This window comes from Mercenaria mercenaria, chromosome 13, assembly GCF_021730395.1.
Source record: "Mercenaria mercenaria strain notata chromosome 13, MADL_Memer_1, whole genome shotgun sequence".
NCBI lineage: Eukaryota > Metazoa > Mollusca > Bivalvia > Venerida > Veneridae > Mercenaria > Mercenaria mercenaria.
In genome coordinates, this window is record NC_069373.1 from 22367594 (window position 1) to 22380391 (window position 12798).

General features: G+C 36.2%; 1 protein-coding gene across 3 annotated transcripts in view; it reads right to left on the reverse strand.

The window, feature by feature from the left end:
- The window catches only part of LOC123529397 (sugar phosphate exchanger 3-like), a 54712-nt gene that overhangs the window by 16412 nt on the left and 25502 nt on the right, over nucleotides 1–12798 (reverse strand). For all 3 annotated transcript variants that reach the window (XR_008366689.1, XM_045309723.2, XM_045309724.2), the window contains 4 exons: nucleotides 11365–11506; nucleotides 8587–8612; nucleotides 6742–6817; nucleotides 2000–2104 (listed from right to left, as the gene is read on the reverse strand). Coding sequence is in view for 2 of the 3 variants with exons in the window: in XM_045309723.2 (XP_045165658.2) it covers nucleotides 2000–2104; nucleotides 6742–6817; nucleotides 8587–8612; nucleotides 11365–11506 (349 nt within the window). In the remaining variant the exon portion in view is untranslated. The remainder of the gene's footprint in view (nucleotides 1–1999; nucleotides 2105–6741; nucleotides 6818–8586; nucleotides 8613–11364; nucleotides 11507–12798) is intronic.

Sequence of the window (12798 nt, forward strand, 5' to 3'; positions counted from 1 at the left end):
TTCTCAATTAAAGGTGGATAATCAGATTTTGGCCATGTAACAGATTTGTTCGAAACTTTACCATCTGATCATTTACACTCATTTATGTTCACTTAACACTTAATACAAATTAGATATTCACTGGAGGTATTTTTAAAATTTCATTTTCCTATCCTGGTTGCCCAACCAGGATAGAGTTATTTTATTCTGGGTATAAATTTGATAAACATACTTTGCCTAAGGAAATGTATAAATTTAGAATTTGTAATATATTTGGTAAATATTTGCATTAAAAATTATGTATTTAGATGGAATTCATTAGAATGAAAAGTTTGAAAAATTATTATTACCTCACTTTGCCTATCTTGGTTGCGCAACCAAGATAGATTGGAAATAAATGAATTCAGTAGCTACACACAGCTTTTAAACTTGCATTTTGGTTCGATTGTTCAATAGTTGAAAATGTCTATCAAATGCAATGTAAAACTAGACATTTGTATCGAAATAAAAAGAAATACCCAGCTTTTTATATACTTTCATATTAAAGGGGAGTAATTACAAATTTTATAAAAATAAAAAAATATACATTTCAAATAGGTATCTAACTCTATGTAATCGGTCTTTTTGTTCCTTAAATAATTCTCTACCAGAATATACAAAAAGTAAAAAATGTCATTAAATGTTGTTTAAATGTGATTGACCACCTTTAAAACTGATAACCAAGGGTGTGATCCCCTTTTTGTTACGATCAAATGGCCAGTAATTATCGGCAATTAGCGCTGTCACCTCGTGTCAAATTTGTTGTTCACAGTTTGATCTCGGTTAAAGATAATACTCAATATCTAATTAGTAGCATAATGTTTGTGATTTTTTTATGTTTCTTTCATCAAAATACTATTAAATTTATATGAAATTTGTTGTGTTTGCAAGAAATATAAACCACTCGATCTTTTACGGAACGTAACGGCAATCTCAGATTTTAGCGTTGACAGTAAGCGCGGAGAGTAGATTCCCCTACCAAAATGGCGAAAATTGTAAACAAACTTGTTTTCCAAGTTGGAAAATTGTCTGTAACAATTTTTGTTGTAAAAAAACACGCCAGAGTTTTAGATTGCTAAGAAGACCATACGTACTGCGAAGGCAAATGCACATCAATGTATCCTGGTAAAATAATAATAGAAAACTGAAAAAGAAATGGGCCTAAATGTTAAAATGGTCAGAAGTCTGAAAAACACATACTGGCTGCACCTCCGATCAGCAGTCACCTGACTTAAGCAGCCAAATTGTCTGCTTCTCCTGGCTGGCTGCTTAAGACAGGTTAGACTGTACGTAGTTACCATCATACATTTATGATTGTGATACTTTTGTAGCTGTATAAACTATACTTGAATAAAAGTTGACACATTAAACAACGGAATATATTGTGTATATGCCAATCACTTAATAAGTATTTAAAGCTTCCAATAAACAAGCCGAATTTTCCTATATATTTGAATATGGCAAACCGAATATTCGAATATTGATTTCAGTATTCGTTCCCATCCCTAGTTTTAATGAATTAAGCTTTAATAAATAAAGCTTGAACTTACAAAGCATTGACCAATTAAACTTTAACAAATTAATCTTTAACTTAGTAAGCTGTAATGAATTGAGCTTTTTAATGAATTAAGTTTTATTAAATTAAGCTTTAAAGACTTAAGCTTCCTGGAAAAAAAAAGGTATTACAATGTACCTTCTCAGTTGTGACAGGCTGCCTTAAACATGTAAAATATCACTGCTCTTTAACAGACTTGCAGTTACATACATGTAAGGGAAATCTAATGAGTATATCACTTGAATGATAGTCGAGTGTTTCATGTGTGAGCAAAACAGAAAGCTGTCTAGTGAAAGGTTTGTTCCTTGGAGCCAGATAATCTATGTCTATAATATAGTTTGAAGAAAAGCCTGTGCTTTGGCTGGACAGTCCCCATATAACCAGATGCTGATCTGAAAATTATCATACAAAACAAAATGTATTTACCTAAATCAGCTGAAATGGCTGCACTGATAAGGTTGGCAACACCACCAATGAAAAACCCTGTGACTGTCATGAGGAAGGCATTAACTGTCATATCACTGGGAGAATCTACAATAAAACAACACTGTTTATAAAACACATGTACCTCTCCCCATCCATCATTAATAACTTTCCAATTATCAGGGCATTCATTTAGAATACTTACATTATTTAATTAGAAATTCATAACTAAGTTACATAACCATAACCAAAATATACTCTTGAGAAATGTATACAAAAGTGTCATCATGCTAAAAGTAAACTAGAGATCTCACAGGAGTGCCGAATTATACCCCCGCAATACAGCCTTGACACAGAAGTAAGCCAATTTCAAAGTCAAACTTGTCCTATATTTAATGATGTTACACCAGTGTATCAATAAGTGGGTCAAGATGACCCTGGATCGCTCACCTGAGTAATATGAGCTACATGTTTCAAATGTCAAACTGATGATTTTTAGAAATTTTTTGGAAGATTTTCTGATGTACAATCAAGTAACCCCTGCGGGGGTCAATTTTACCACAGTGGTCAAGATTTGAACAAAGTTTGTAGAAGTCTACTGGGCCCAATGTTATATCAAATATCTAAGATCTAGGCCTTCTGGTTTATTTTAGAAAATTTTATGAAGATTTCCCTATGTACAATCAAGTAACCGCTGGGCTGGGTCAATTTGACATGGGGGGTCAAGATTTGAACAAATTTTGTAGAGGTCACTTGGCAATGCTACATGTAAAATATCTAAGCTCTAGGCCTTCTGGCTTATTTTTAGAAAATTTTGAAGTTTTTTTCTATTTACAATCAATTAACCACAATGGGTGGGGCCCAATTTGACCTGGGGTCATGATTTAAATAAATTTTTTTGAAGTCTACTAGGCATGTTACATGTGAAAAAATCTAGCTCTAGACCTTCTGGTTTATTTTTAGAAAAATTTTGAAGTTTTTTCCTATGTAAAATCAAGTGCCCCCTGGGGCGGGGTCAATTTTGCCCCCAGGTGTCATGATTTGAACAAATTTTGTAGGGGGTCCATTAGGCAATACTACATGTCAATTATCTAAGTTTAAAGGCCCTTTGGTTTATTTTTAAAAATTTTAGAAGATTTTCCTATGTAAAATCAAGTGACCCCTGGGGCGGGGTCAATTTTGACCCTGGGGTCATGATTTGAACAAAGTTGGTAGAGGTCCACTAGGCAATGCTTCACCCCAAAATATCTAAGCTCTAGGGCATCGGGTTTTTTGAAAAGAAGTTTTTTAAAGTTTTTCCTTTCTGTTGCCATGGCAACCAGAGTTCTGCAGGGAAAATTAAATTCTTTGAAAAATTTTTGGAAGGGGCACCCAAGGATCATTCCGTGAAGTTTGGTGTAATTCTGCCAATGGTTTTCAAGAAGAAGATTTTTTTAGAAATTGTTGACGCACGGACGCACGACGGACATAGCGGTCACAATAGCTCACCTTGTCACTTTGTGACAGGTGAGCTAAAAATGATTTAAATCTGTCAACCCTGCAAAAAAAGTTCCACTGTTCTGGGTCAATGAGACCTTGACCTTTGACCTACTGACCTAAAAATTAATAGGGGTCACCTGCTGATCATGATTAACATCCCTAACTAGAGCTGCTTTTGAGAAAAGCACCTGTCTCCCACAACTGCCTAATCATCTGAATAGTTATGTATCTGAGTCAAACATGCACGAATGACTTAGAGTGCAGATACTGGCATCAGTGTCCAGAGCGATTTTCGGTAATTCAAGGGCTATAATTCCGAAGTGCCTGGACCGATCTGGCTAGTTATTGAACCTGGCCCAGGACTTATTGGCAAACACACTTTGTTCAAGTTTGGTGAAGATCAGATGAGATCTGTTCGACTTAGAGCACGGATAAGATTTGTGACAGACAGATGGACACACACACACACAAACACACATACAGACAGGAGTAAATCAATGTCTCTCACCATAGTGGTGTGGGAGACATAATAAGTTTCGTGATCTTAGGCCCATGCCTTCTCAAGTTATCGTCCTGAAACAGTTTAACTGTTCTGGGTCACTGTGAACTTGACCTTTGACCTACTGACCTCAAAATCAATAGGGGTCATTTGCTGGTCATGACCAACCTTCCTATCATCTTCCATGATCCTAGGCCCAAGCATTCTCAAGGTATCATCCAGAACTGTTCCAGGTCCTTGTGACCTTGACCTTTGACCTTAAAGTCAAACTTTACCTGTATTTTATGATGTTACACCTGTGTACCAAAATTAATTATCCTAGGCCAAAGCGTTCCCATGTTATCATCTAGAAACCATTCAACTGTTCAAGGTCATTGTGACCTTGACCTTAGACGTACTAACTCAAAGTCAAACTTGACCTGTATTTTATGATGTTACACCTATGTACCATAAATTATTTAAATCTGTCCAGCCTTTCATGAGTTATTGTCCGGAAACCATGAAAACCAACGGACCGACAGACAGACTGACTGACAAGCTCACTCCTATATACACCCCCAAACTTTGTTTGTGGGGGTATATTAAGTTCTTATTAATCAGGACTCTGAGCATGAAAATAACAAGAGGGTCATGATGACCCTGGATTGCTCACCTAAGTAATATGAGCTACATGTTTCAAATGTCAAACTGATGATTTTTCGAATTTTTTGGAAGATTTTCCGATGTACAATCAAGTAACCCCTGGGGCGGGGCCAACTTTACCCGGAGGTCATGATTTGAACAAAGTTTGTAGAAGTCTACTAGGCAATGTTAATATAAAGTATCTAAGCATTGTTTTTTTTTAGAAAAATTTATGAAGATTTCCCTATGTAAAATCAAGTAACTCCTGGGGCTGGGTCAATTTGACCATGGGGGGTAAAGATTTGAAAAATTTTGTAGAGATCCACTAGGCAATGCTACATGTCAAATATCTAAGCTCTAGCCCTTCTGGATTATTTTTTAGAAAATTTTTAAAATTTTCTATGTAAAAATAAAGTAACCCCTGGGCGGGGTCAATTTGACCCCGGGGGCATGTTTTGAACGAATTTGTAGAAGTTACTAGGCAATGCTACATGTCAAATTTTAAAGATCCGGGCCTGCTGGTTTATTTTAGAAAAATTTGAAGTTTTTCCTATGTACAATCAAGTAACCCTGGGGTGGGGTCAATTTTGCCCCCGGGGTCAGATTTGAACAAAGTTTATAGGGTCCACTGGGCCCAATGCTACATGTGAATATCTAAGCTCTAGGCTTTCTGGTTTTTATTTTTAGATTTTTTAAAAAATTTTCCTTTTTAAAAAATCAAGTGACCCTGGGGCGGGGTCAATTTTGACCCGTGTGGTCATGATTTGAACAAATTTTTGTAGAGGTCCACTAGGCAATGCTACAAGTCAAAAATCTAAGCTTTAGACCTTCTGGTTTATTTTTAGAAAATTTTGAAGATTTTACTATGTACAATCATGTAACCCATGGGGTGGGGTAAATTTAAATCCAAAGGTCATGATTTAAACAAATTTTGTAGAAGTCCACTAGGCAATGCTACATGTCAATATTAAGATCTAGGCCTTCTGGTTTATTTTTAGAAAATTTTTGAGATTTTCCTATGAAAAATCAAGTGACCCTGAGACGGGGTCACTTTTGACCCGGGATCATGATTTGAAAAATTTTGTAGTGGTCTACTAGAAATGCTACACGTAAATATCTAAGCTCTAGGCCTTCTGGTTTATTTTTAGAAATTTTTTTGAAATTTTCTATGTAAAATCAAGTGACCTTGGGCGGGGTAAATTTTGACCATGAGGTCATGATTTGAACAAATTTTGTAGGGGTTTCATAGGCAATGGCTACATGTGAAATATCTAAGCTTAGGCCTTCTGCTTTTATTTTTAGAAAAAAAAATTGAAAATTTTCCTATGTCAAATCAAGTGGCCCGTGGGGCGGGGTCAATTTTAACCCCAGGGTCATGATTTGAACAATTTTAGTAGAGGTCCACCAGGCAATGCTTCACACCAAATATCTAAGCTCTAAGCTTCTAGTTTTTGAGAAGAAGATTTTTAAAGTTTTTCCTTTCAGTTGCCATGGCAACCAGAGTTCTGCATGGAATTCAATTCTTTGAATAATTTTTAAAGAAGACCATCCAAGGAACATCCCTGTGAAGTTTCATCAAAATTGGCCTGTTGGTTTAGGAGGAGATGTTGTTTAAAGGAAAGTGTGGACGGACGGATGGACAATGGCCGGACAGTGAGCGATCACAATAGCTCACCCCAAGCACTTTGTGCTCAGGTGAGCTAAAAAGTCTTGTATCTGAAACTATCTCTTATACTTTGCCTAAGTTTGCCTACATATATCCTTTTTGTCAATATCCATATAAACTAGAAGATGCTTTTGTAGAAAAGCGCATGTATCCCCCTAAGCATAGTAGTAATAGGCAAGAAGTCAATAGGGGACAGAAGCGAAAGTCAAAGAGACACTGATGGTTGGCTGCAATAGGGATCACCTACTCAGCATGTCCAATGGTTCTAGTTATTGATCTGAAACGGTTTTCCATATTCTGGCCCCTGTGACCTTGACCTTTGATTAAGTGACCCAAAAATCATTCATAAACAGCAACAGAGGTACTGAGTTCTGCAATATATGTATGTAAATACTTACTGATATACCAGATTAATGATGGGATAGCCATACACAACATTGGTACAACAACTATAGACCTCTGCAATATGAAAATACTTACTGCTATACCAGATTAATGATGGGATAGCCATACACAACATTGGTACAACAACTATAGACCTCTTCTGGAAACAATCCTGCAACAATACAATGTTTAAAATCTCATCTCACCTAGTAAATCACAGACAAAAAATATGTAAGCAATTTGCTTAAAGAATTTTAATTATATATGAAATTTTCTCAAGTTTATGTATCATTTGATCCAGTTCATTGATGATGATTTTATGTGTATTACCTTTAACTGATAATGTCTACAACTATTTACATTTTACAATTCATTAATGATGTATAAATCTGAACAAACCGAGACATTTTACTTTATATTATAAATTACATGTGCTAATTTTAGCATCTAAACACAGACATTTCTTTAACATGCTGACACCATTTTCTTTTAATTCACATTTAAGAACTATTGTATATCAACTGAATAAACTTATAAAAGCCAAATATGGTTTGACAATACTGTGCTGGTTTTCAAATGTGTATTATCATCTCAGGTTCAAGTAAAATTGTATTTCTTACATTAAAATTTATCGACATGCCAGTAGATGTACTTTATTCCCAAAATAAATTTTACTGATAAAAGTTCAAGAGCTCTCCATATACAGAGGTAAACTTGTCAAAAATAAGACTTACTGGTAGTTTGCTTCCTTTAAGTTACCATTTGTCACAACAGAAAATATGTAACCAAACACGTATATCAAGCTAAATTAAAGTAAATACTGAAAAGAATGTTACCTTGTCTTGAAAATGTCAGCAAAACTTTTAGGATAGAAAAAGACCTTGATGAAAAAAAATGAGTCGAGCGGAGTACAAAACCTTGTCTTTATTGAATTTTCTCATTGCAGTAATAAATATTGTGCCTATCAAGTACACAAAATTTGAATGATACAGAAAAATATCCAATCAAAAGAAAGGCATTATCTTAAATCTGTTTAAACCAGAGCTGTTTGTAAAACACATGAGCCACCCCCACTCCCCCGTGATGACCTGTCTGAGGCAAGTGGGTATGTAATTTTGTTTGTTGTGACCTTAATCTTTGACAAAATTATCTCAAAAACAAAAGGTGTCATCTACACACTACAGGCGACCATCCTATGAAAAATGACAGCAAAAGTTTTTCTTTAATCAATCAGCAGAAGCAGTTTTCAGCCTAGAGGTGATTGTCACCTTGACCTTTGACATACTGACCAATAAAACAATACAGGTAATCTAGTGACCATATTTAATTATCCTATGAAGTTTGACAACTGTAGGCTAAAACAATTTTAAGTTGCAGAGCTGAAACGTTTTTCAGTCTTGGATTCACTGTGACCTTGACCTTTGACCCCAACACAAAATGGGTCATCTACTGACCACAAGTAATAAATCTATCAAGTTCAATGACTGAAGGCCAAAGCGTTCTTTCTTATTGAGAGGAACCCATTTTCAGTCTAAATGTGACTATGACATCCATCTTTGACCTACTGACTCCTAATACAGCAAGGGTCATCTACTGACCACATGTAATCATCCTATGAAGTTCCATGACAAGGCCAAAGCATTCTTTAGTTACTGAATGGTAATTGTTTTCAGCCTCAGTCACTTTGACCTTGACCTCTGACAAACTGACACCAAGAGACAAGGGGTTCTGTACTGACCAAAGGCAATCATCCAATGAAGTTTGACCATTGTGAGACCAAGCATTCTCTAATTATTCATCTGAAACCAAATAGTATACTGACTGATGGCCTGACTAACAACAATACCATATACTCCCTCTTCCCCAAAGGTAAAATAAACATTGCTGCAATTACAATGTCATAGAAGAAATGCTAAATATTAAAAGGAGAAAAGAACTTACAGATATGACACCAGCAATTGTTCCACCTGTAACACAATAAAACATCAACAATAATTATTCCATCTGTAACACAATAAAAATATGTTGCTTATTATTCATCAAAAGCATGTTTTTATGTCACCAAATATGGGGGAACAAACTTTCTTTCAAAATATTGTAGAATGAGCAAAAGGACAAGTGTAATGATCTAATGCTTTTCAAAGAACAAAGTATGTATGTCTGAAGCAAGTTTTCATCTACCTTTGACAATCATTATGGGAAGTTAAAAATTACCTGCGGAGAACAAGTTTGTGCTGGAATAATCCAGGAACCATTGGAGAAAAAGTTAGTGCTGGAGTATAATCAAGGAGTACTTGGTAGATAAACTGTACACTTGTAGAGAACAAGTTAGTGCTGGGATACAATCAAGAAGTACTGTGTAGATAAGCTGAAAACTTGTGGAGAACAAGTTAGTGCTTGGATAAAATCAAGGAGCACTGGGTAGATAAACTGAACACTTGTAGAGAACAAGTGAGTGCTGGGGAAAAATCAAGGAGCACTGGGTAGATAAACTGAACACTTGTAGAGAACAAGTGAGTGCTGGGATAAAATCAAGGAGCACTTGGTAGATAAACTGAACACTTGTAGAGAACAAGTTAGTACTGGGGAAAAATCAAGGAGCACTTTGGTAGATAATGAACAAATTGTAGAGAAAAAAGTTAGTACTGGGGAAAATCAAGGGCACTGGTAGATAAAAAGAACATATGTAGAGAACAAGTTAGTGCTGGGGTAAAATCAAAGGGGCACTGGTAGATAAATGAACATTTGTAGAGAACAAATTAGTGCTGGGGTAAAATCAAGGAGCACTGGGTAGATAAACTGAACACTTGTAGAGAACAAGTTAGTGCTAGGGAAAAATCAAGGAGCACTTGGTAGATAAACTGAACACTTGTAGAGAACAAGTTAGTGCTAGGGAAAAATCAAGGAGCACTGGGTAGATAAACTGAACATATGTAGAGAACAAGTTAGTACTGGGGAAAAATCAAGGAGCACTTGGTAGATAAACTGAACATATGTAGAGAACAAGTTAGTACTGGGGAAAAATCAAGGAGCACTGGGTAGATAACGACATAGTAGAGAACAAGTTAGTTTCTGGGGAAAAATCAAGGAGCACTGGGTAGATAAACTGAACATATGTAGAGAACAAGTTAGTGCTGGGGTAAAATCAAGGAGCACTGGGTAGATAAACTGAACATTTGTAGAGAACAAGTTAGTGCTGGGGTAAAATCAAGGAGCACTGGGTAGATAAACTGAACATTTGTAGAGAACAAGTTAGTGCTGGGATAAAATCAAGGAGCACTTGGTAGATAAACTGAACATTTGTAGAGAACAAGTTAGTGCTGGGATAAAATCAAGGAGCACTTGGTAGATAAACTGAACATATGTAGAGAACAAGTTAGTGCTGGGATAAAATCAAGGAGCACTGGGTAGATAAACTGAACATTTGTAGAGAACAAGTTAGTACTGGGGTAAAATCAAGGAGCACTGGGTAGATAAACTGAACATTTGTAGAGAACAAGTTAGTGCTGGGGTAAAATCAAGGAGCACTGGGTAGATAAATGAAAAATTTGTAGAGAAAAAGTTAGTGCTGGGGTAAATCAAGGGGCATGGGTAGATAAACTGAACTTTGTAGAGAAAAAGTTAGTGCTGGGTAAAATCAAGGAGCAACTGGTAGATAAACTGAACATTTATAGAGAACATGTTAGTGCTGGGGTAAAATCAAGGAGCACTGGGTAGATAAACTGAACATTTGTAGAGAACAAGTTAGTGCTGGGGTAAAATCAAGGAGCACTGGGTAGATAAACTGAACATTTGTAGAGAACAAGTTAGTGCTGGATCAAGGAGCACTGGGTAGATAAACTGAACATTTGTAGAGAACAAGTTAGTGCTGGGGTAAAATCAAGGAGCACTGGGTAGATAAACTGAACATTTGTAGAGAACAAGTTAGTGCTGGGGTAAAATCAAGGAGCACTGGGTAGATAAACTGAACACTTGTAGAGAACAAGTTAGTGCTAGGGAAAAATCAAGGAGCACTTGGTAGATAAACTGAACATATGTAGAGAACAAGTTAGTGCTGGGGTAAAATCAAGGGCACTGGGTTTGATAACGAAACATTGTAGAGAACAAGTTAGTGCTAGGGAAAATCAAGGAGCACTTGGTTTGATAAATGAACACTTGTAGAGAACAAGTTTGTGCTAGGGAAAACAAGGAGCACTGGGTAGATAACTGAACATTTTGTAGAGAACAAGTTTAGTCTGGGGAAAATCAAGGAGCACTGGGTTTGATAAACTGAACTTTGTAGAGAACAAGTTAGTGCTGGGGTAAAATCAGGAGCACCGGGTAGATTAAAATGAAACATATGTAGAGAACAAGTTGTGCTGGGGTAAAATCAAGGAGCACTGGGTAGATAAACTGAACACTTGTAGAGAACAAGTTAGTGCTTGGATAAAATCAAGGAACACTGGGTAGATAAACTGAACATATGTAGAGAACAAGTTAGTGCTGGGGTAAAATCAAGGAGCACTGGGTAGATAAACTGAACATTTGTAGAGAACAAGTTAGTACTGGGGAAAAATCAAGGAGCACTTGGTAGATAAACTGAACATATGTAGAGAACAAGTTAGTACTGGGGATAAATCAAGGAGCACTGGGTAGATAAACTGAACATATGTAGAGAACAAGTTAGTGCTGGGGTAAAATCAAGGAGCACTGGGTAGATAAACTGAACACCTGTCTTACCTATAATGCCTCCAATGTCATACCAAATTGATATTTTATCTGCTGTTGATTCTGACCAACCAAATGATGCATGCAGGTAATAAGGCAACCAGAAGAAGAATGAGTAGTTGACTAACTTCAAACAGAAGTAAGCAAATGCATACTGAAATATAATAGAAACAATAAAATCTCAAAGAGAGTGCAAGTATCATATGATTATAGGTTATTAGAATTGTATCGAGAAATATGCACGAGTTCTGCAACGGAAATACTGCGCGACTTTAGGAATGCAATATTGTTCCGCATCAGAACGAGTCCATATTTCTCAATGCAAATCTAATAATCTTTTTATTTACATACACATTTATACTTAAGATTATTATAAAAATGATATAAATTTGTTCTTAAGCCTGAGTAACACTGAAAATATTGCCGTAAAAGAACTTTTAAACAAGACAAGATACATGAAACTGACGTCACAAATGAGGTCATACACCCGATATGAAATTTGAACGTCAATATGAAACAAGAGGGTCATGATGACCCTGAATTGCTCACCTGAGTAATATGAGCAACACGTTTCAAATGTCAAACTGATGCTAAAATATTAAGAAAGTCAGTAGGTCACATTCATAGTCAATGCAATTCAGTTTTATGATCGGTGTGCAAAACTGTACAGGTTATCCAAATTTCAAGGCTTATCTTAAAAAACAAGAAAGTAGATCAGCAGGTCAAGGCTACAGTCAAGTGACATCATAATACTTAGGGTCATCAGGTAATTATTATTAAACAGTCTTGGAAATAGGATTCAGATAATTTTCAAGTATTTTTCCTATATAACTCATATAATAATTAAGTGACCCCGGGGCGGGGCCTCTTTTAACCCTAGGGGCATAATTTGAACAATTTTTGTAGAGTACTACTAGGTAATGCATCATACCAAATATCAAAAGACTAAGTCGTGTGGTTTCAGACAAGAAGATTTTAAAAGTTTTTTCCTATATAAGTCTATTTAAAAAACCGGGACCCCAAGGGGGGGCCCCTTTTTCACCCAGGGGTACATTTGAACATTTGGTTGGGACCTAAGACAAAGCTACAAACAAAATATCAAAGGCTTTTGTCATGTGGTTTCAGACAGAAGATTTTTAAAATTTTTTTTCCTATACAAATCTATGTAAACTTGGGACCCTGGGGAGGGGCATATTTGATCTAGGGGGATAATTTGAAACCCAAACCCTTTGGGAGAGGACCGCTAGTGATGCTACATACCAAATATCAAAGCCCTAGGCCTTGTGGTTTGTACAAGAAGATTTTCAAAGTTTTCCCATATAAGCCTATATAAACTATGTGACCCCCCGGGGCGGGGCCCTATTTGACCCTAGGGGATAATTTGAACACATTTTGGGAGAGGACTACTAGATGATGTACACCAACCGATATCAAAGCCCTGGCCTG